This window comes from Kogia breviceps, chromosome 6, assembly GCF_026419965.1.
Source record: "Kogia breviceps isolate mKogBre1 chromosome 6, mKogBre1 haplotype 1, whole genome shotgun sequence".
NCBI lineage: Eukaryota > Metazoa > Chordata > Mammalia > Artiodactyla > Physeteridae > Kogia > Kogia breviceps.
The window spans coordinates 60,930,217-60,955,560 of NC_081315.1; the positions used below are offsets into that span (position 1 = coordinate 60,930,217).

At 37.3% G+C, this 25,344-nt stretch overlaps 1 protein-coding gene across 6 annotated transcripts in view; it reads right to left on the reverse strand.

The window, feature by feature from the left end:
* The window catches only part of ANTXR2 (ANTXR cell adhesion molecule 2), a 162,671-nt gene extending 137,853 nt beyond the window's left edge, over positions 1–24,818 (reverse strand). For all 6 annotated transcript variants that reach the window (XM_059066445.2, XM_067035906.1, XM_067035903.1 and 3 more), the window contains exons 1-7: positions 23,963–24,818; positions 23,240–23,311; positions 21,129–21,200; positions 6,433–6,514; positions 5,832–5,939; positions 5,642–5,710; positions 4,774–4,854 (exon numbers count right to left, since the gene is read on the reverse strand). In XM_059066445.2, coding sequence (XP_058922428.1) covers positions 4,774–4,854; positions 5,642–5,710; positions 5,832–5,939; positions 6,433–6,514; positions 21,129–21,200; positions 23,240–23,311; positions 23,963–24,114 — 636 coding nt within the window. In that variant the 5' untranslated portion in view covers positions 24,115–24,818. The remainder of the gene's footprint in view (positions 1–4,773; positions 4,855–5,641; positions 5,711–5,831; positions 5,940–6,432; positions 6,515–21,128; positions 21,201–23,239; positions 23,312–23,962) is intronic.
* Between the last annotated feature and the right edge of the window lie 526 nt (positions 24,819–25,344).

Consider the following 25,344-nt stretch of genomic DNA (forward strand, 5'->3'; position numbering starts at 1 on the left):
CTAATTAGCACCACAAGTTCTCTCACAAGAATTGTGGCTCTTTTTTCTGAATGGAGGATCCTGAAATTCTACATAGCTTTTGCCATGGGAATTCTGAATCTTCTTTTCCAGTTGTTGGCTAGGTCCTAGACCTATGCCCTGAGAATTCAGAACTAGGGCACAGCCAGATACTTGACTTTGAGTAGCTACACCATCTAGAAATCCTTGCTGTTATGACCCACTTGCTAGATTTGATCCTTGCACGTATCGATACCACTCCTCTTTAGACCTAAGTCATTGATCATTTAGAATGTCGGCCATCTCTCTCAGTGGACTACCCTACAGAAGGATCAATAATCCCATCCTACATGGTCCTAGCTTCCAGCCATTCCTAGCTTCCTACCACATGTTTTAAAGTCAGCCCTTCTGAGTTAGACCATTCTTTATCATTATCTCATTTAATTCACAAAACAATTCACTGATATAGATATCATTATCCTCATTTGACTGATGAGAATTTTAAAACTCAGAGAGATTACACTATAGGAGGTACACAAGGTCACATGGCTAGGCAGTGGCAGAGCTGGAACCCACACTCAGGTCTTCGTTACGAATTTTCCGATCTCATATTGTCTTCACTGTTAGGTTTCCTTTCACCATGTTTCACAAGCACTATCGCAAGAGACATAACACAGCTTTTCACCTTTCAAATCATCCCATACATTACCATAAGCATATTCTACCTAAACTTTCACTGCTATAAATTTCATGCTCTAAATTAATCTTCCATGGTTCCTCGACTACCTATGCAAAAAGAGCCATTTCACCACTCAAACATTTGAGGGTCTCCATAATCTAGATCCAACCTACCTACCAATGATTATCCCCCATATCATTCCACCATCCAAGCCAAACCCTCCTGTGCCTCAGCCACTCAGCCCAGGCTGTTTCTGAAGTTCTGTGTTCCTTGTTTCTAATCAAATCTACTCCAATTGTCAGAGCGCAGTTCAGATTGCACCACAAAAAGCCTCCCATGACTTCATATAACCAAATTCATTCCATTGCTCTGTCAACATTACTCTAGCTGTATTGGTATTTTAACACAAACTGCATGACAGGATTCCTTTTTATCACATAGGGTGACTCACTGAAAGTTCCCTTTTCCAAATTCCCACACTTTGTAATTCTCGCAGGGCGCCACCATATTCCAAACCTCGAATCGTCATTTTCCAGCCCCTTTAGAACAAAGAATTTGTCTTATATAAGTTTGTGTCCCCTCTTCCAAGCTAAATACCATGCCCTAACTTAGTAAGAGCTCAATAAATGAGGAAATGAAAGAATATATTATACAACGGAAAAAGAAGGGTAAAAAAGAGGAAAAGTTTTTCACCAGTACTGCCTTGAGATAATGAATTCCAAACCCTCATATATGCTAATTAAGAGCAGAGGTTAAACCAATAGTACAAAAAATGTTACATACGTATCATGTTTGCAGGAATAGACATCTAAAAATTTTGAAATGATACATTTCCCTCCAAATTAAAATAGAGCATTAAAATGATTTTCTGAATCAAATAAATTTTAGAAAAGGTATTAAGTTGTTAATATGTTCATAACAAAGGCCTTTTACAGTCCCTTGTTTTGAAGTTATAAAAGTTAGAACTACTACAGTGTTTCTTCTTTTTTCAAAAAACTATAATGAAGAAAGGCTCCAAAATTAAACTCTTATCCTTGCTGATTAAAAAGTTGATTCTAAACAAACTATGCCTTAACAAAATGTGATATCTTTTACAATAAGGGGACCAGACCATCTAGGTCACTGGATTTTACTGGGCAGGGGAAGGGAGAACAAAGAAATCAAGAAAACCATGTTATCATTTTTTCTCAATTAAAGATTAACTTCAAGGAAATTAATGCACTGACAATTAATAAGGCCAGATGTATTTAAATAACTTCTAGGATGAAAAATAAATTATCAATCAATTTAGCAAATATTTTGCCTTCAGAGTACCAAACATCTGAAAGATTTAAATTTTCTGATTTCTTCCATTTGCTTAGATTTGTGTAAATACATTCCACAGTACCATGTTACCCATTAGTTTGGTAAACCATAAAGAACAGAGAGAGATTCTCTTCTCTCAGCTCTTACCCTGAAATACACTATATGTTTTTAAATACCACATATAATTTTTAAAGATAAGATGGTACTTTGTAAATATAAAGGGTAATTCATATTTGAGGCAGAAGTACAGCTTTTGTATATTATCAGAGGTGGTACAATCTCTGCCTTGAAGAGAGATAAAGTGCTTGATTTAGTGCCTTAAATTTCTACAAAGTGGGCAGAAATCCCAAGCTATTATCATGTTGATAGAAATCTCAACCATTAGTGAGATCAACTTTGATTGTAATGCTCCTTTTGTCTACCTGCCTCCTCTCCCAAGTTATTGCTAGGGTTTCCCCAGAGCCTGGCTTCCCTCAGGATCACTTACAACTCCTTTTGTGACAAAATAGCTGCAGTTTAACTATAATGAGATGATAGCTATACCCATCAGCCCCTTCCAGATGAAATTCAAGAGTCTTTGTTCATAATGTGTGGCTAAAATAACGCAAATTTGTCTAAGTTCATGCTAAATCTTTTGACGTAACTTACTTGAGCTAAAGTCCATCAAGAACTTCAGGTGAGAAACACTGTAGTTGGAAATTCCATCCTAAAGTTTTCTTATACAAATTTAAAAAGTGAAATTGAACAAATAAAACAATAACAACTTTATCTCCTCCAGTAGTCAACCACTAATTTTTTGAAGGAGATATTTGTCATAACCCACAAAAAGAGAGTTTTCAAAAGCCAATTAGTCACCTGGAGAATTTTGAATTAATCCTTTATATAGAGAAAAAAAATTGCAAAGGGGAAAACCCACAGAAGTCTTTTCTCCTTCCCAGTATAAATATAAAAATAATTGCAAATTCCCAAGTACAATAAAATTCCGTTTACAATACACTGATTTGTTTTTTACAGGGTCAGATTATCCTCCCTTTTGCATTGTCAATACATTTTCCTATATTGTAAAACAAATCACAGTTGTAGAGTATGTACCTTGAATCCACCTACAAAAATATTTATTACTTTTTTACATTGAAATTTTTTCCTAAAACTAAACACATATGTAAACTCCTAAAATAATTGAATCTGTTCCATTCTGCACTTACATTTGGCCTGTCGTACTGATATTGTTAGACCTGAACGGTCTCTGAGGGGTTTCAGCTCGCCCAAGAACCGCCAAGAGTCGAGAGTCGCTGTAACATGCAAGAGGTTTATTAGGAGCCGGTGCACCGGGGTTTCTTGGTCCTCACGCAGGAGGCCGAAGAGGAACCCCCCCAAGTGGAATTACATACATTTTATAGTTTTTATTATGTAAAGTGTGGATATATCAAGGGTTTTTTCCTCATTGGTTTGTTTGTTCCTGGACCGGAGTGGGGACTTGGCTCTAGTTCCTTGATTGGTTAGCTGTTGGATGCCTGCTTTACATTTACCGGAGTGGGGGTCTTGGCTCTAGTTCCTTGATTGGTTAGCTGTTGGATGCCTACTTTACATTTACCGGAGTGGGGGTTGAGTCACATGAGTTATGGTTGGCTAGGGCGACCTTTAAACTCTGGCTTAATCATTCTTATCACCCGCCATACTGGTTTGCTGAGGTTTCATCCCCCGCCATACTTGTTTACTCGGAGCGGTTTCTGCCCAGGGCGGGGACATTCCATTATCTTATTGCCAGCAAAAAAGCTTAAAGCTCAAAAGTATCGATAGGGAAGTAGGGGTGTAAGTATAGTTGAGGCCCTACAATATGTTTTAGAATCAAATTGTATGTTTTTCCTGAAAAGATCCATTTATTAAGAGGAAAAAAGCCTACATACTACCAAAAACAAATTCAATAAATCTCACTCTGTGTTTCTCAAAAACATGATTTTTAAGAACAAATTTTAAATTCCAGAACCAAATGTCAGAAAAAACCTGAGATTTTTTTTCCTTCAAGAAATACCCAAAGATTAAAGAAAAAGCTTTGGCTTAGAGAATATATATTATCCACTTCTATTTTAGGATGTTGTTTACCAAAATATCATAAATATTTAATAGCAACTGCTCCTAGTGCTTCTAGCAAAAGGCAATAAAATGAAACATAAACCTCAGCTGAGAAAGCCCAGGAGTTTTGCTTTGCATTTCATCACTCCACTTCCCCTTACACTGTTTAGGATGGCCAGGATTCTAATGATCACCAGAGACAGCTCAACTGAATTCCAAACAGAAATATTATGAGCTCCAGTGAAACTATTAATCATTAAAATGGAAAGAACAACAATCGCAGTCAAATACTCTGCCACCCATTCGAGTTGCCTGACTGATAGCTAAGAAATACCATATTTGGAGGAGGAAGCAATCACACATTCCAATCCAAATTTTTATTTTACTCTTCTATAAAGCCTATAAAACTTTCAAGATAACAAGACAGTGAGGAACTCCATGCTCAAAGCGTGCTCTGAGACTGTTTATGAAAATCTTAAACTTGAAATCACAAACCCAGGCTCACAGAGCTCAGTTTGCAAGAATTAATACCAAATCTCACTTAACAAACAAAATCCAGATCTTTTACAATTTCCCTGCATTTGCAATACCCAACAAACTTCCTTCTTAACTTCTTTCTTCAAGATAATGACCCACTGAACTGGATATCAAGATTACTTCTTATAGTTTAAAATATATCTAAAATTACGAGCCTTTCCTGACCCCAGAGAAATACTCACAGAATTAATTATTCCTTTAAGAGCTTGAAATCCACCTTTGACAGGGAAAACTTGTTCCTTAGAATCAGCAATTCTTTCGAGCTTTAGAAAAAGGAGGAAAATTTAATTGAGAGGTGGTTGAGACATATAACACTTTATACACTTCATTACATGTCAATTACATTCACCTGAAAAATTACACCAGAGGATTAATTCACTGTCAGGAACTGAAGGTGATGGGACTAGTGTTACTCTAAATGCATCACAACAAAATGAACTGAGATCAGGCACAGCCCCTTTACAATGGCATCAAGTTTCAATTTCAAAACAGCTCAGAGTTCTACTAGCTGTAAATGTCATGAGACAGTGGAGTCTCAGTCACTCTCAACCAAATATTTAAATGTAAAATCATTTTGTGAGTGGGAAAAAAATTTAATACATAAACCCTCAAAAATTCATGAAAAAAAATTGGTTCTTTAGGGAAAATTATTAAAGATTTCTCCTACACAGACTTCCCAAATCCCTGAATTCCTGAGTTGAGTTTTCAAACTAAAACATTTGAACAAGACCTGTCATGATAATCTTGTCAGTTGAGTTAAAGAAGAGGAGTATGCATATTGTTTTAATCCAACAGTTTTTCCAATATTAGTTCCTTCAGATGGAATAAATGTTCAAGAAAATTAGAGTTTTGCCTTCAGCTTGATTAGGTAATGAAGCCTGTCAAATTCAGACATTATTAACATAGAGCTCAAGACATGGGGCCATTTTTATAGAAAATCTTTAATGACTGATTTGAGTCATAATAAGTCATCAGTGAAAAGAATCTTATAAACTCTCCTTAAGACAGCTATGTGATTTAGATTAAAGGCTGCAGATCTGCTGGACTTACTTGAGCTTGTTCAAAGTCAAGGACACCAACACAATAAACTCTAGCCCCAAGGGACCGGGATATCTTTGCCTATTGAAAGAATGAGAGAGGAAGACAGAGAGGTGAATTATTCAAATGTCAGGCTAATACATGCAGAGACATACAGCAAAGTACACTGGGGTGTAAAGAACCGTTTCAGTTCAATACTCACCTCTTTCTCTGCATATGATGGCACCAGACCATCCAACTTCCCATCTGTCAGAGCAATTATGATACTGGAGGTTTTTAAGCCTCCTGCTTTCTCAATTTGTTCATTTGCCTGAAAATGAAGAATAATTGTCCAACTCATAAGTTAATCTTAACGTTTAACCAGCATGTTCCATCAAGCTGAATTTTAAGTCTGACAAAATCAAAATATTATGAACTGGCTTTTAAAACAGGGTATTTTGTGTTAACTATTTTAATTTGAAATATACATATATTCACGTTATAGAGTAGTTAGTATAGGGTTTAAATGATAAAGATTTTAGCCTTGGCTGACTATAACCACAAAGAAAATGTGGTTCTCTGAATATAGCCATAGAGAAAATGGAAAATTCCATAAAAGGCAAAATGCCATCCAAACTTCTCTTATCACCATGGTAAATGTTTTCTATCTGTCTTAACTCTAGAACAACTAAAAGCATTTTTCTTAAATTTTAAGATAAACATGTAATGGGGTCTTTGAATTTTACTACTAGAGAGTTATAATGTATTTCATTGCAGAGTAAGAAAACATTCTCTCCCATACTCATAAATGTAAAAGAACTTACTAGCTTTAGGCCTTCATGGATGTATGTCTCTCCTACAGGACTAACACGTTTTAAATTGTCCAAGCCTTCACTGATTTTGCCTCTGAAAATAATATAGTATAAAATTAAACAAAAGAAAAATGAAGAAAGATCATAATAAGCACTTCTCAAAAAGCATGGCAGTTTTGCAACTAAAGTTTCTTTAGTAAGAAGGAAAGGAAAGAACATGGGCTTTGAGGGCAGATAGCTCCTCATACATTTTCTCATTTTAATGAGTATTTAACAATGTCTGTATTTGAACCATAAAAAATAAAAGTACTAACAATGTGAAATGTCTTGAAAAAGCCAGGCATATTCTAGGCATTTTGAGCTGAGAACAGGTATCTTCTATCACATTTGTTTTACTAAATGCTAAGGAGTAAAACATTTCCCTGCATTCAAAAAAAAAAGGATGGAGTAGGTCAACTTAAGTGAAAAAGTATTTCTGCAGCACTCACACCACCTCCCTACAAGTCAGAAATCTTCTGTGTTATCTGCAAATTCCTAAGGCACATTACTTAACCCTTACTTATGGAAATTAACATTTCCTATATTTGTCTCCCAAAGTCTCATGATCTAGTCACTTCTGTGGCTTCTTCTCACCCATCCAGACACCAGCTCATCCTCTTGAATATTGTAGGTACTTAATACATATTTGATGAACAAATGAAAGAATAAATGATTGGATGGATGAATGGATGGATGATAATGGTTCTTGACAGAGACAGTATAAATGAAAAAGAGGAAAAATCATAGAATAATCTTTCTCATCATGACTAATTAGTTGTCTCAATGGAGTATGTCTAAACAAAGTATGACTACAATATTAACAGCTATTTTGTGTGTATAAGTAAAAGACTCATTTTTCAGGTTTTTTAAATATAGATTCCAGATACCCCTTTGAAAATAAATCACAAGAATCTTAAGACACAAATACACGTGTTGCAAAAACAATCCAAAATAAAGTCAAATTTTCTTTTTAAAATTTTAAAATTAAAAGATCCGAAGAGAGATCTGAAAATATTATTTTCAGAATTTTAGCCTTTAAATAGAAGCAAAAAAAAAAGTCATGATATGGTAAACTGAAGTATAATGCTTTAAATAAAACATGAAGAGCATCCACACTCCTGAGGATGATAGATAAAAAATTAATTGTAAAAAGTACATTATCTGAACATCAAGGAACTTACTGGGGTCACACACAAAATTTTATATACATATATATATTTGTGTGTGTATATACATACACATGTGTATATGCATATGTGTATATGTGTGTATATGTATACACATATGTGTATGATATGTATACATCATACACAATTAAAACAAGTGTCAAAAATAGTAAAAAATATATATATATTCTGTCATGCTGCAATGTTGTGTTTCCAATACTTGAAATAAATGAGTCATTCTCCAGAGCCACATTCACATTTTAAAAGTAACTTATTGATTCTATTTTAATATTGTAATGAAAATTATTATCAGACAAGTTCTCCATCTCAAGAAGTTTCCAGATAACACAAGACAACTTTCAAAGTATAATCCTAATCTTCCTCCTTCCTAATTCAGTCATCTCTACCAACCCATGTTGATTGTCTCTTTTAATCCTCAGTTTAAAATCTACCTATTCTGAACCTATCTCTAACTTCTATGTACTCTTTTTTCTAAGGTGCCCCAAACATATTCATGTTCAACTTTTACTACACTGAATAATTCTGTTTCTTAAAAACATTCTACTTAAAAATAAGTTAATGAATTTAATTTAATTTTTTTACTTCTTAACTAGACTGGAAGTTTACAGTGGACTATCAGCATGTCTATTATTTTTAATGTATCCCCAAACTCTGAGCTAACTACTTATTATAATGCCTTTTACAAAGTAAGTGTTCAATAAATTTTTCAATCTACCATAGGAAAAAAATTCATAATTCCACAGATGATAGAGTAAATTACATAATTTATAAACTTGTTTTATCTAAATATTTATGTTTTAATATCTACAGAAACAACTTGAAACTGATTCTGTCTGAATGCAGATAAAAACCAAATATTTGGTACTTCCCAAAAATGAGTGGCAGCATGTCCTCAAGCATTAATGTTTGCTGCCAAAAGAGAAATGAAAAAGGCAACTGAAATCCAAGTTTATGCAAACAAATTTTGTATGGTAAAAATCACCTTCTCCATTCAGTTCAGATTCAGCTCATCATTACTTCTGAGGACCAGACAACACCAGCAGAAGACTCTAAGCTGAAAGAACTTGCTAAATGTGCAATTCAGTGTGTTTGGGAAGGTAGGTCTCTCTGCTAGCTCATTTCACTGGAGGAAGCAGAGCACCTCTTGCTTTTCTATGTGTACCCATACCTGCCACCATAATATTCTAAGCTGCTCTGAACTGCATCATTACTTTTACACCTGCAGATGCATAAGAGGAAAAGTGTTCCTTGCCCATAGCCAATAACGTCAACATACGTTGAGTCCCGGCCTGTCACTTTCCAGAGTAACTGCATAATCCGTCAGCCTCTCCTCCATCAACAAGTGTCACCAAGTGGGAAATGGAAACCAAAACAAGATAAGGTTTTTGAAGGATCCCAAGAAACTAAAAATAAGTTCTAAATTTCTCTGTTAGTAAATGGTAAACTAAGAGGGAAACAAAATTATGTAGCAGGTGAAAAACACAACTCATCCATCTATACTGTGACTTAAAGAAAACTCTAAGGGAAAGCAAGGGAGAAAATGATAAAAAATAAAAGAAGGAAAAAAAATGGGTATGTTAAGAAGGTCAGCTCCAATCCAACATCATCTTAGAAGATCAGCTTCACTGAGTCTGGCTTTAACGTTATGTCTTCAGCTACGAGGAACAGCAACATCGAAACTACTTTGGTGTTTGTTGTGAAGCTGTTGTCAAGGGTGCTGCTGTCAAGACACACAAAGTTCCCTATGAGGCCGCACAACAGAAGTTTCTTTGCCTCCCTGAGTAATCACTATATACTTCCTCCTTTCTGCTAACTGTTTCTTCTGTAAACTGTTTCTTGCCCTATCGGGAACCCCATGATAAATTTCTTACTCATTCAGAAAATTCTGCTAAGTTCATATGGTTATCATATTGCTACATCCTTTTCTCTAAGATCCTAAATTTTCTTTTTATATGTTATTAATTTTCTGCAATGTTATTATAGTCTGTGTAGCTTCAAATACTTTTTGGAAAGAGGCAGAATTTAAACGAATAAAATAGGATATGAAACTTTTGTTTTGAAGCTGTTGTTGTTTGTTGTTGCTTAGCATCAGGGGACTAATCAACTCTTTCTTCTTGACCTTGTAACTATGTTGATTGAAAAGAGAGAATGAGGCAGGGGGTGGGAGGTGGAGACAAAAACACACTGACTCATTTTTTGAATCTATAAAATTAACACTTTCAGCTCTGTTAGTATCTCTCAAGTTTCTCTGCTGAGTAGGGAAAGAAAGAGATAAAAGGGAAGAGGCAGGACAAGAAGACAAGAGAAGGGAAGCGAAGGAAACCACAACTGCCATGCACTGTGCCACATCAATGGCTTTTCTCCATCCATAGAACACTTGGGACTGCGGAAGGTGTGCATGATGTCAAAACTAAAATAAAGATGTATTTTATAAATAGTGGCATAATAAAATGGTTGGCAGAAAATTCTGATTTGCCCAAACTAGCACAATTAAGGCATAATTTTAAGTACCTTCTACTTGTGACAAAAGATATACATTTATAAATATATCTGTATATTTAACCTGAACTTTTCAATGAGCATCATCTTAACCTTCCAGATTGTAAAGCTCTTTCCAGGTTTCAGTCATCAGTCTACACACATCTGCTGAGCACCTACCACATGTGAACGCTGTGGTCTTAACACGGTGATATGAGAATGACTCATGCTTAGTCCACAGCTACCTTCACACCCATCCTTACAGATGTAGTGTAGTTCTACCTCTATCTGGACGCTGCGATCATCTGAAAGGCTTAAAAAAAAAAATCTCTTCTGGACTCTAATGGAAGAGATTCTAATCCACTTGGTGTGTGCTGGGGTCAGGGTATTTTTTTGAAATTCCCCAGAGTATTCTAATGCGCAGCCAGAATTAGGAACCTCTGATCTAATCTAATTTTAAAACCTTTCCATTTTGTTGGAATGCTCTTTTCCTTACATATTTTTCCAGTCAGTTCTTCAATCGAAGGAGTTTTGGGGTAACTAGGATAATCTTTTAAACTGTAAAATACAGTTTCTGGAATGATATGGCTTATAGCCAGAGAGAACATGGATTATTTCCAAACCCAATCTCATTTCTTCATCTATAAGATAAGGATGAAAATACCCACGCCATGGGGTCATTGTGATGATTAAACAGCACTTAATAAGTACTGAGTTAGCTGTAGCTACTATGGTGGTTATTGTTGATATTCATCAACTCCCCTGTTAGTAGGATTTTGTTCACTCAGTTTATTTTCTTCTTGATTCCAAGGTGAGCTCACTCAGTAAAATGAGGGTTGAAAATATTTGATATAGATCCAGAAAGGAGGAGGGGAAAGGAAAAGAGAAGAGAGGAAAGAAAGTGTTATACTGAAGTTTTGATAAGGAGAAGGTCCTAGAAAGGAATTATATGGAAAGCTACAGAATGAGATGGGAAGACTCAGAGATTGGAGTAAATCAGAGATGAACTGAAACTTTGGTTCTGCAACAAATAAACCGTGTAACCACCTGCACTTATTTAATTTCCAGGAGTTCACTTTCCATATCCATAAAATGTAAGAGTGGCTGCCCCAATGGAGTTTTCATTCACTCATTCCACAGATATTTATTAGATGCCTACTATCATGTTTATAATATAATGTTATTTGGCAGCTTTGAGCATTCCGAAGGTAGTGGGCACCTGTACAGAAGGGCTGTTAGAGGAGATAGACAGGAGAAAGGAAACAAACCCTCTTCATTACAGTTTGTCCTCTGCACTGCTATGTTGCTCTTCTAGAAAACCTATAAATGGTGGCAGGCTGGATTTGAGGTAACAGATGGCACAATGGACAAGACTCCAGGCTCTGGAGCCAGAGAGCTCCAGCCAATTATCTAACCTCTGCATCCTTCAGTTGTTTCATGTTAAGCAAAGGTAACACCAATACTAATTCCACAGGGTTACTGTGAAAATCAAAGGAGTTAATGCATATAAAGTGTCTGGTACAAAGTGAGTGTCACATAGATATTAGTTATTGTTCTTTTAACACATAATGTGTCAGGGACTGAGCAAGGTCATCTGCCAGCTCACCATCAGTTCTTTCATTACGCATCAAACCATGAACACAACCCACAGGTCAAGCATGGGGCCTTGGCCACCTTAATTCCCAGCTCTAACACTAACTAACCTTAGTAACTTTGTGACTTTGGTAAGTCAAGTACCTTCTCTGGGCGTGAATTTCTCCCATCTGAAAATGGGGATATTGATAGTACCTATGTAGTGGAGTTGTTATAAAAATTAAAGAGACTATTACATGTAAATAGTTAGTACACTGGATGGCACCTAGGTGTTCAATAATCAATACCTACTGTTTATATCAATTCACGGTACCCCTGTCTCTTAGCCATAGAACGGAACGTAAGTAGGAATTATTGGCTTTGTTTGTCACAATTGGGAGCCTCATTTGAGAATTTCCCTTCACTAGTCCCTCATAAAACACAAAGAATTTTTAAACTTTATATTAAGTTACACAAACTCCATATCATACGCATAAGTATTCAGTATTGCTCTTGAACAGTTGAGTACCAACAATCCTAAAATGTATTCCTTTTAGGATTCCTTTTATAGCACAATTTTAAAATATTTTAGGAAAATTTTCATTTCTAATAAATAAAACTTCAATTCTCACATTTCTACATATTAATTCTTAAGACTTTGAGAGTTTGAATTTAATAATACTATTCAAAATCACAAAGGTAAAGGGAAATGTGCCCATCTATTCTAACCTAACTCAAGAAGGAAATAATGTTAATATTAAAATAATAAAAATAAAAGAGGAAGTATTAATGTTACTAATAAACAGTTTTAATTTATATAAAAGAACAAGAGGAATGAGAGTGCGAGGCTAATAATAAATAATAAAAGTAAATAAAACCTGTCAGCCAAAATTTGCTGACATGGGTTATGGGTTACACCAAAATCTAAAGACCAGTGCCAAAATTACCAATCTACTTTGTTATTTTGGTTACACACAAGGTTTATTTATTTTTTCTCCAAGCTGGCTTGTTTATTTCTGAAAGAGATTCATATTTGGAATTTCATTATTACTTTCCTGATAAACTATGGTAGATAATCTCCAAATATGACCTCCATCAATTCCTTCCCACTCTATATGTGCCCAATCTCCCATCAAGAGATGGAATTTATCCCCCATCCCTTGGAATCTGGCCCAGCCCTGTTGCTGCTTGGCAATAGAACAAAGTAGAAATGATATTCTTAGACAGCTGAGTCCAACCCTTAAGAGAACTAGAGACTTTGCTTCCTTCATTTTATAATACTTGCTCTTGGAATGCTCTTTCAGAACCCAGTTATCATGCTGTGAGAAGTCCATGCCACATGCAGAGGTCACATGGAGGAGAACCAAGTTATCCCAGCTCTAGGTGTGCTTCAGAATCAATAACCACCCTCTATGACTATAGCACACCAGATAACATCATATGGGGCAGAGAAACCTTCCATTTGAGCCATCAACTCACAGAATTGTGAGAGATAACAAAATTGTTGTTTAAGCCACTAAGTTTTGGGGTGCTTTTATATGATCACTGTGCCAACTCCAGGCCTAAGACTTAATAAGGCATGGGAGTTTCCTTTTTTGTACCCTTGGTAGCTAGCTGCCATATAAAAACTTTAACTATCCTGAGACCACCATGCAGGGGAGGAAACCCAACCTAGCCATGTGCAGAAGCCACATGGAGGTGAATGAAGACTACAGTCCACAGTCCTAGCTGAGCTCCTAGATAATAGCCAGCACCAGCACCACTTGCAAGCCACCTGGGTGAGGTCATTTCAACTCTTCTAGCCATTCCAGCTTCCCAGTTGACAACATGTGAAGCATGAGAACTGCCCATTCAATGCACAATATCATGAGAAACAATAAATTGTATTTATACCACTAATTTTAGGGTAGTTTATTATGCAGTAATAGATAACCAAATTAGAAATTGTGACTAAGATAAATGACCTTGAGGAGATTGACAGTAAAGACTGGAAGAGCAGTGAGCAAATTGTTATTGGAGGCTCAGTTTCATGTTCATGTCTGCTGCATTCCATTGGTTAAATTTAGTAATCCATAGGCCCAACCCAGATTTTTTAAATTATATATTTAAATGAAAAATACTTACAATACACATATATTATATATATTATACATATATAATCATGTATACACATGTATGCATATATGTTGTATGTATTCTGTGTTTCATTGGAGGTCACAGAAGAGCAATCTATCACAAAAGCTAAAATCTTCGTGCATCTACTCTATCAAATGCCAATTTAGATAAATGCATAAGCATAAATGCTATAGGTATTTATACCATAGGTCAATTAGCTATAGGTATTTATATCATAGGTCAATTCTGTTCTTTATCCTCAAGAGAATTGTGAGAGATATTTTGCCAGAGATATTAGTTTTTTAGTTTTTTATTAGTTTTTTAATTAGTTTTTTTATATTAGTTTTCTGCCAGGGATATTAATTGCCAGAGATATTAGTCCTTGAAATGAACTAAACTGCAAACAAAATGTAGGAATACTCAAGAATTTTATAATTAGTCAGTTACTTAACATAATTAAATGTTTCTCTTGGAAGGTAAAACTTAGTAGATTGAGTAAAATATGAAACAAAACAATGTTCTCAAGATGTTATTCATGTCTATACAAATGATTTAGAATCCACTTAGCACTGTCCTTTACCTGAGCTATTACATATAAAGCATTTAGCAAAATGTCTGATACATAGTAAGTGCTCAATGAACTTTATCTGCTACTTTTGTCTCCTTCCATTAATAAACCACAATATCAATCAGTCTGACAAAATTAGAAAAATTATATGAGGGGAAATTTGTTCATTCATTCAAATACTATACCCTTCCTAGCTATCTATTTAATTGAGTCATTATATACTGCTATACAATGTACTGTATGAAGGACAAATTGCCAAAAAAAAAAAAAAATTATTCCCTACTAGCTCCTCAACTTAAACATTTTTTAAGGTTTCAGAAGAGTAAAAGATGATTTTTCCAGACACAAACATTTCTAATACATCCCAAGTTACATCTTAGTAACTTGTACTTTATATAAAAACTTGTTTGGGGCTTCCCTGGTGGCGCAGTGGTTGAGAATCCGCCTGCCGATGCAGGAGACACGGGTTCGTGCCCTGGTCCGGGAAGATCCCACATGCCGCGGAGCAACTGAGCCCGTGAGCCATGGCCGCTGGGCCTGCGCGTCCGGAGCCTGTGCTCCACAACGGGAGAGGCCACAACAGTGAGAGGCCCGCATACCGCAAAAAAAAAAAAAAAAAAAAAAACTTGTTTGTTCTTTATTTAACATGTCACTCTAAAGCCAATATATTCCAAGGTCTCTGTGGTCCAGATTCCAGACCAATGAATCCAAGGTAAAGTCCTAGATTCAAAAATATCTGCTTAAAAAATGCCCAACACAATCTGGGTTCATGAAAATTTTTTCTCCAATTTAGTCTACACTTACCAAAGTATGGTACACAGATCACACCTAAAGTTCACATCTGCTGTATCTTGAATGTTTATACTCCATTTCCCCATTCAATGCCTTACTGGGCCATGAGAAACCAACCTCTGCATTTTAACACCTCAGTGTGCCAGGTCTGTCTTCCAGGCACAAGCAACAATGTATTTAATTTTCTAGCACACACTCATTAAGCAGATATGGGACTTCACTGAAAGTAACTATTCACATATGCACCACCAGAATCCAAGTTGCTGCCATACCCAGACCTCTCAGGATTACCACAACGTGTGGCCAAAACTGACTTTTCTAAACAGGAATAATTACTTCCCTAATAGAATCAAAACATAAGGAATAGAGTCACTTCCTCTCACCGTGTCACTGGTTTGTAAGAGAACAGAATACATTTAGAGGATGAATATGTCTTTGAATTATGACAATTCTGATTAATTGTGAAAACTGGACAAGGGGGAACAGAGAGAGTATGAGGCTGTGCAGTGGTTAGGTGGTCACGCTCAGGAGCCACACCCAGGCGTGAATTCTGGCTCTGACTCCTTAGCTGTGTCACTTTGAGCAAAGTCACTTGACTTCTCCAAACTTCTGCTAGAATCCTGGCACATGATGGTGATGGTGCGGTACAATGATAACCTCCAAATCCCATTTCAACCTCAGTCTCCTTCCCAGCCAGTCATCAATTAGGCCTTCTCATGCACTGTATGCATTTAATCACCCCAACATTTCTATATGGTAGGAATGATTAGCTCCTTTTAGCAGACAAGCAAATTGGACAGCAAGAGGTGAAATAACTTGTCCAAAGTCACACAGCTAGTATACAGCTCCTATGTCTTTCTGACCCAAAGTCCAAATCTGGTGTTTTCATTTTAACAAAGAGCCTTCAGGATCCTCCAAGTTAACAGCTGAATATGCTCTATTCCTAATGCTTACTCTTTCCAACCCTTGAGTTCCATTTCGATTCCAAGATAGCTGTCTCTGGCTACAGAAGTCAATAACATTTATTTTTAATTTAAGTATTTGTTTAATGTTTTACAAATAGTATTACATCGTTATTGAAATAACATTGAATAACCTAGATGTATGGAAATTTAAAACATGAAGGCTCTCCCCACCCTGAATCTCACTGCTAAGACAATACTGTTGTTAGCAACTTGTTGCTCAACTTCAAGGCTTTTTCCCATGCATTCATTATTATACACACACACACACCATAAAAACAGCTAAATTTTTGATTTGTTTTGATTTATCATCTTTAACAGAGTATTCTGCAACTTGCTTTTCTCAATTAGTATATCTTAGATATATTTTCATGGTGATATATATGGATTTTCCAATTCTTTGAATGACTGTATAGTATCCCATTCTATGTCTAAATTTATTATAGTATCATCAATTGACGAGCATTTAGATTTACTACAGTTTTCACTACAATGAACAATGCTGCAGTATTTAATTTTGCACATACCTATCTTTGCACACTGGTGTTAGTATTTCAGTAGGGTATAGTCCTGAAAAGTAGAATTGCTGATAGCAGACTTCTAAACTTTTACAGATACTGACAAATTTCGCTACAAAATGAATGAACCAATTTATAAATTACCAACTCTTATAAAAGACTATTTTATCACAAGTAAAATTTTAATTCAGATTTAAAGGAATTAGAAGAAATCCTTTCAAATAATAGAAATGTGTATATTATTGAAATTTTCATATAAATTTAATCAAACGACTTCTCTTTAATTTCCCACAAGTTTGCCTAAGGAATATTTTTCCTAAATAATTGATTATTATTCTCAGGTCAAACAATTATATGACTTTTTCAATTTGGGGACAATTATATCAAAAAGAGAGTTGGAAATGTTTGTAACTGATCTATAACAATAAAAATGAGAAAATTAGCAAATATAAGTCATCATTTATCACTTCTCAAGGACAGTAAATATATGATAGCAGTTAATAACTCAGGTTCTAGAGTCAGACCAACTCAATCATTCATTCAACAAATATTTACAAGCATCTTCTATGGGCCAAGCCCTGTTCTAGGTGTTAGATATATGGGTGAAGGTAAACAAGACAAAGAGGACCCCTCTGCTCTCATGCAGTTTACATTAGGGTTATGGAGATTAAATAAATTGATTAATTAACAGAACAATTTCAAAATGTGATAACTAAATAGAGTATTGTGAGACGCTACCAGGGAGGTGAGGCAGGATTTCTTTATACCTGATGGTGAGGCAAGGCTTCTCAAAGGAGGTGATGCATGGGATGAGGCCTCAATAACAAGCATGAGCTGGTCAGGGGAAGATCTGGGGCAGACAAAGAGCAAAACTGCTAGCGCAGAGAGAAGGTTGGTCTGTTCAAGGAATGGAAAGATGGCCAGTATACAAAACTATGGCATACAATGTTGTAGGAAAGGTTTGGGTGAGCAAGCAGGTAGGGCTTTTAGGTCATTGGGAAACGTGTGCTTTCTATTCTAAGCCATTAGATTGTCTTAAGCACAAGAGGGGCATGATCTACTTTACACTTTAAGAGACCATTCTGGCTAATATACTCCCCACCACTGATTAATTATGTGTTTTGGACAAGTTACATTACCTTTCTCAGCTTCAGTTTCCTCATTTATAAAGTTGAGATAACAGTATCTGTTACATGGAGTTGATATAAGGGTTAAGTGAAGTAATGAATGGAAAGCATTTTGTACAATATCTAGCACATAATAATTGTTCACTAAATGTTTTCGATTAAATCACTTTCACATCATTAAGATTACATTAAGCAGAACTAAGCATAATTCACTACTCCCAATTTTGCAACACAATAGCTAAGAATATCCTTTAAAATTAGTCCTGATTCAAATTCTCTAATATTGAGAGGTTGGATATTTCCATATTGAATCAACAGTCAGCACTTTCCTCTTATCTGATCCTATAATACAGCCTTGAGCTATATGTGTTTGTGTATGTGTTTGTGTACACAAACAGCCGCCTACTGTCACATAGATTATCATCCTTGTGTTACCTCCAGAGTCCACAATGCTCAATACATCATATACAGATAGGGCAGGCAAAGCAGGTAGGTAGGTAGGTAGATTGATGGACTAACAGATATATGGAAGATAAAAATCATGGGGGCAAAAGAGAAGAAGAGAGTGTTTCAAATTGAGTTATTCAAAATAATAACATTTTAAAATCATGAGTATATAAAATGCATAACTGATCATCTCTTGCCATGTTTATTATTCTATTCATGCATTTACATAGTACCAAATTCATGCTGAAACCCTAACAGAAGACACAGCCCTACTGTAAGAACTTACTGCCTTCCAATCTTGCTTCATCTCTACTGAAAATATTTAGCAACTCTCTGAGAAACACGAAAGAAGTACTTCTCATATTTACCAAGGTACTGACAAATTATAAGTAATGGAACCAAAATTGTGAAACCTGCTATATTTGACCTTTGCATTTTCCATGCACTCAGATCTCTTAGTGTGACATCGAAAAAGTTTATACATAGAATTCCCCTTTCTAGGCTCTTGAAACAAGGATCCCCAATAGTTGTGGAAACATCTGTTCAGTGATCTTGCATTTAAATATGTGAATGGTTTCTACACACTTAAAATTGTAGAGTGGACGAAAAGTGACATTATATCCAAATATAGAAGACCACAGAAATTTGAAAAGTTATTGATTTAATTCAATAAAATTAGTAAAAGAACAACTAGGTTTCGAAAATAATCCTTTAGGGCAGACTGTTCTGTGATATACAAAAAACTTTTCTATGCATTATCTTATTTTTGATCCTCACAAATCTCTTAAGAAAACATGGTAGATTATGTCTGCAGTTTATAAACATAAAAACTGACACACTGAGTAGATGATTTACCCCAAGTCTCTAATCAGTAAGTAGCAAAACTGGAACTCTAACCCAGGCCTTCTCAGTGTACATTCTGCCACTCCAAAGTAATGCAATGTGCCAAATCACGCAATTTGTTAAAACTGAACTTATTTCTATTTAAAAAGAACCAGAGGAGCCAACTATATTGGAAAAAAAAAAGTGCAAGTAGTATTATTAAAATTCCTCCTGGAATTTTATTATAAATACTTTCAAGCAGGATAATAATCCTTTTATATAAGCATAATTCCTCCTGATCATTAAAATACTACATACTCCCTAGTTGCAGATAATAATGATAGCAACAAAAAAGCTCTCATCTCTTGACTACACATATGCCAGACTCTGTCCTACATTCTCCACATTCATTGACTTCAATTCTTACAGCAATCTTATGAAGTAGGTATTATTATTATTATCATCACCATCATCATCATCATTATATAGATGGAAAAAACTGAGGCATAAAGAGGTTAAGTAACTTGTCCATGACCATTTGGCAAGTAAATGGGTTCAGCAACTTTTAGGTGCAACATTACGCTGCCTTTTGAAATAGAAGGTTCTTTATCCCATTCTAACCTCTCCCCTATCAGATTCAACCAATAATAAGGGAAGAATCTCTAGCTGAGATGAACACGATTTAAACACTTTCCATGCATGTTTATGCAATACCAATCTTGCCGACCTGTGACTATATTTTATCAAAGTGCTGAAGGATTCACATGTAAAGTACCTAACAGAGAACCTGGCACAATGTATGCAGTTGACAATTACTGAGAGTCTACTATGTGTCTGGCATTATTCTAAATCCTTTTCTCTATACATACTCCATAAATGTTAACTTGGTTCTTTTTAAGCTGGGCAATAGAGAAAACTTCTTTTCATGAAGACAAGGACTGTTATATCAATGGGTATAAAAAGCTGTTGTATATGGGTTGTTAGGGACTACTGTTGCTCTGGCCCTTGATGAGACCCAGATGCACATAAAAAAGTATGAGAGGAAATATCAATGAGGAGACTGAGGTCATAAGCTGGACTCCCCACCTACAGAGAGATTTCCTCTCCAGAAAAATTAAAGCTTAAAGCACAAAGAAATTAGAAGTTTGATTGATTTTCCAAATCAATTATGTGAATTTTAAATATTATCCCCCTGAGTTCCTTTAAATATTATGCTTTCTTGACATTTTTAAAGGACAAAAAATACTTTAAAGACAAAACTTTTCAGAAATCCACATATTACGAGAAAAAAGATACAACAGCCTCCCTTGCTAAAACTGCAGTTTGGAGAAATTTGATTTCAAAATAACACTAACCCATTCATGTATCCAACAAGAAATGAGCAAGAACTATCTTGCATACTTTGTGTTAAATGAAGTAGCCATAAAAATGAAGTAGAAAATCTCCCTTCCCACTATGGAAAAAACTGTTCTTTAAAACATGTCAATGACTACTTCTAACTTGCCACAGTGATGGTTCCAAATGACACAGAAATGGTCATATAAAATACTACGATACTGGTTTGGGGAAAAAAATACATACACACACACACACACACATGAAAATGAAAGCAAGTTCCTTTATAAAGGTAAACATATTCAGCATCAGTGGACCTCAGAGTAAGACTGGAGATTCAGGATGTCTGCTCAATCTAGTAGATTATCCAAATGGATCCATATCTTTCTCCTCCCTAATATTCTTCCAATTCCTGGTTAATTAATATATTACATCTAAACATGAAAGATGTAGAACTCCTTACAGTAACAGAGAGGGTAAAAGTGGGAGGTAGTAAATACAAAACTAAGGCAGAGATATGGGTTTCATTGTACATTCCACAGCCAATATGAATGATATTGATTTTCAGATTACCTGCTCTTTTATATTATTCATACCTCCTTTTCCCTCTATTAGTGAAGGGAACGAAATTGTCTGTGCACTTGCTTGATTCCACTGAAAGGCCTGAATCACCACTTGGAAATATCAATCATTCCTTTAAGATTAGTCTCTACTAAAAGCCTGCAGAGAAACGATAATGCACTAACCTGTCTCCAGTTAATGGCAAAATAATGGTTGCTTGAGAAGAAAACACAATGAAAGATAATCTCATTTGAGGGCTGCAAAATAAGAAAAGAGGCAGTTAAAACATTTTAAAAAGAAATATTGATATAATACAGACGTATAGCTAGGGAGTCTCATTTAAAATCAGTCTCACTGAATGGTCCAGGCTCCTTTTAAATGGAACTCCCTAAGTAGATACACTTAACTCTGCTCAACATTACTGCATATGTCATTTTGGATTTAGTCAGTGCTTCTCAGCACTCAAGCACTCCTCCCTGACCCATAGGACTGTTTAGGAAGAGGCTAACTAGAAAGATGAATTCTAGGCCAATGGAAAATTTTTTTGTAGAAAGTGCTTCTTCCTTTGATGTCCTATCTCATCTCCTTCTAGGAGGCCAATCCCTTCAGAGTGATTATCATTAGCAATTTTAGGGCTGGAGAGCAGTCAGTTTGATTTAATTACCACAGCTATGAAAGGAGTTCATACAGACGTTATCCTGAAGTAAGATTACTTAAGGAGTGTCATGGACAATGTGAAAGAGAAGAACAAATCACATTTTGATTAGACATTTTCAATTTTCCAAGTCTCAGATATCACACTCCAATTGGCAACAACTGTCCTGGTTAGCTACACCTTTTAAGCTTTAAGCCTTGATCTCACAGAATGGTACTAGTTTCGAAGACACTTTATGCAACTCTTACTAAGATCTGAAACAGAAGATGTGAAAGTAAGACCTACAAACTGAAGAGCAGAATGATGTCAAAGGGTTATACATAGTTGAAAAGTCATTCTCTTCAGTAGTCACCCTTCATTTACTTTCTACAATGCACTGTTGGTTAGTAACTGAGCAACTAAACTTGAGCCAGAGAACTGTGTATCGTAGAATTCCAATATGTAAACCAGACCAAATAAGAGCCCCACTTCTTGGAAATATACTGAAATGACCTACTGCTTTTGATCAAAATCTATGGGACTCTGCACACTCTTGGATTAAATCAGAAAATTTATAAACAACTCTTTCTTCTGCCTTTGACATTTAAGGATATAGGGCCTTGTTTATTTTTCTCTCCTAGACAAGTTTACCTCAGACCTTGTCCAGAAATGAGTGTTATACTTGGCTTCTTAAGCAGGAGACTGATGATTAAACATGGACAAGCATACATTTTTATAGGGATAAACTTACTGCTGCCAATAACTAAAAGCAAGGATTGCCTAGGCCTCTACAGATTGTTTGAAGTTACTTGCAACATGACTTTCAAAATGTTTTGATCATCCAAGCCTGTTTTACAGAAAACATTTGGGCTAACAAGACTGAAAGAAGCAATATTTAATGATACAGCTCCTTTTCATGTCCTTTCCATTATCTTGATAAACTTGCATTTGCTCATTGCATTTTTTCTTCTTAAAAAAAAAAGGAGAAAAAAAAAGCCTCAAAAGACTAGTGTCCTAAGGTTATTTTTAAATAGGGATGCCACTAATTCCTGGTTACCTCTAAATAAGAGAGTAAGCTGGATTTCATAGCAGTTATGCTTTTTATAGGAGAGAAACCAATCTTTCCTAGTAAGGCTTATTGCATATATAGAACAGTTAAATTTTAAACCAACCACACACCCACATATTGCGTAAACACAAGTCATTTCTTTAAACACACACAAGTGCCTTTCCTGGTAGTGGGTTATTGACACGTGTTCATTTGAAGTTTACCAACACTTATTTTTGCTTAATGAGAACCTCAACAATGCTAAGAATTGTATGGAAAGGAAAATATATTATGGATACTATTAGCATAAAATTTTTAATGTGGTAAATTATGAGAAAGCATAACTGAAATTCAGAACAGATGAAAATTCAGAAAGGAAAATACATTTGGAATTGTATCTGAAGATACTTCCCCAGAGCCTGAGCCAAGTTTCTGGGATCCAGATGAAAAAAAGCCCTCAACAACTGAAGGACTGTCCTAATAACAGCATGTGTGTGATAAGACCTTGAGGCACTTAAAAATCAACATTTCAGTAAAGGCTTTCCCTGCAAGTGCTTTCCAACTTCCCTCCACATTACACTCCCCTGCTTAGAAATGGAAAGTGGGAGAAATACCTCACAAATCTCTCTGTAAGTTGATGGACAAAATTGTAAATTTCAATCCAGTTATTTGCCACACTCCCAGACCTGAAAAAGGAAATTGAACTGATCATAAAAACAACACATTTACTGGGGCCTACCCTGACCTCTTCTTCAACCAAAGTAACAGCATCAGCATCTGAAACAGGTGCTAAGAGAATCTAGGAAGTCAACCCATCTTCAGGGACCACCTGCCTGCTAATTGTTTGGAGTAGGGTCCCAGCTCCTCAAAATAAACACAGCCTTCCTTAGAAGGAAACGCAATCCACACTGGGTATGTTAACCTTAGACTTTACCTAGCTACAATGAAAGCGCTGTGATCAGGATAAAACCAGGCAAACTTTAGCCAGCGTGAGGCGCTGAGTACAGAGGGGCCGAGAAAGAGTCTTGTCTGGGTTACAAGGTCGCAGAAGACTATCCCAAGTGGCCGCACTCCCATTTCCCAAGAAACTCCACAACGGGCCAGCAGTGACTACCCATCTCCCAGCGAGCCTAGCAGCTCAGGGATCCTCCTATCACCCCGCAGCCCGCACAGATCCGAAAGCGCTTGCTTTTTGGACAGAGATAGCAACAGGGCACCCATCACCGGGTTACCCACACCCCTCCCCAGGTCGCACATACATCTCAGCCTCCCCAGCCAGAGCTCACTACCCAGTGCCACTCTCACCAGAAGACCCTGCATCTCCCTCCCGCACTCACTTGTCCAGGACGAAGTAGAGATCAAAGGCTCCACGGCAGGAGGGCTGCTCCTGGGCGCTCACCAGCCCCCCAGGACCGCTGAGAGCTAGCAGCCACAGCCCGGGGACCAGCCAGCTCCCGGGACTGCGCGCCGGGGAGAGCCCCGGCACCATCCTGCGGCCAGGGGTCTGCGACTCCCTCCTGCTCGCAGCCCCCTCTGCTCGACTCGATGGCAACGCTAGGGTGGTAGGAGTTACCAGGGACGAACCCTAGGGTGGGGGATTGCGAGCAGCTAGGGCGCCAGCGCCTGGGTCAGCAGGACCTACTAACTGACAGAGGGAGGGAGACCGGGAAGGAGGGAGGTCCTAGGAGGACAAAGGGAGACTCCGCAACCGCCGCAGCTGCCGCCGGAACTCTTGACGAATCCCAGTGGAAGACCGATCCAGTCCTCCCCCTCCCGATTCCGGAGAGTTCCTGAAGACAATAAGGGCCCTCGGCGACAGCTTGCAAAAGAAGTTCCTCTCTGGCCTCTGGTCGAGCCTCTAGCGCCCGCCTGGAACCCGGACCGAGAGTTCCAGTCCGCCGGGAGGGCTCGATTCCGGCTGCTGCAGCGCGAAGCGGAACAGGCACCCCCGGGACGCGGCCGCCGCCGCGCAAACTTAAAGTGGAGAACCCTCTCTTCTGGTTCCCTTCCTCCGGCGGCCCAACTCCTCTCTGCACTCCAAACTTTCTTCCTCGTACTCCACTCCGGCACAGCGCAGCCGGGCGGTCCCCTTTAGGGGAGGAGGCTGAACTGGCCCCGGGACTGGTGGCTCCGGAGTAGCCACTCACAGCAGGCCAAAAGCGCGATCTGGCCCGGTGCCCGCAGTGTCAGTGTGCGCCCGAGGGCGGGGCCTGATCCGAAGGCCGCCGAGCCACACACACGCACGCTTGTGGGTTCGTGCCGAGCTGAAGATGACTAACGCTTGTCAGTTTTTGGAAAGGGGATAAGTAGTTTAGAAAAACAGATGTCCTCTAGAAACTAAACATCTCCATGTATCCTGCAGCCTCGGCCTATTTCAGCAGCTGTGCAGAGCAGCCCTCGCCGTGGTTTGGGAAACTAGAGTTCAGCCATCCCAAGAGACGCGATGACCCCTGTACTCTGCCCCACCCCCATGACCACAAGCACACTTGCTGCGCCGCTACCTAAGGAAGGCAACTTCCTCTTTTTCTATAAACCTACTTGTTTGTTTCATCTCACCAAGCCTAGAAACCAGCATGGTGGGGGGAATGGGGTGGGGTCGGGGGTGGGAACTGAACTCTTCAGGAGTGGACAGTTGTACCTCAAAATATTTCATCCCATTTATCTCAAGCTCCAGATATTAAGCATTGCATCTTGCGGCAAGCTAGGCCATCCTTGCCAA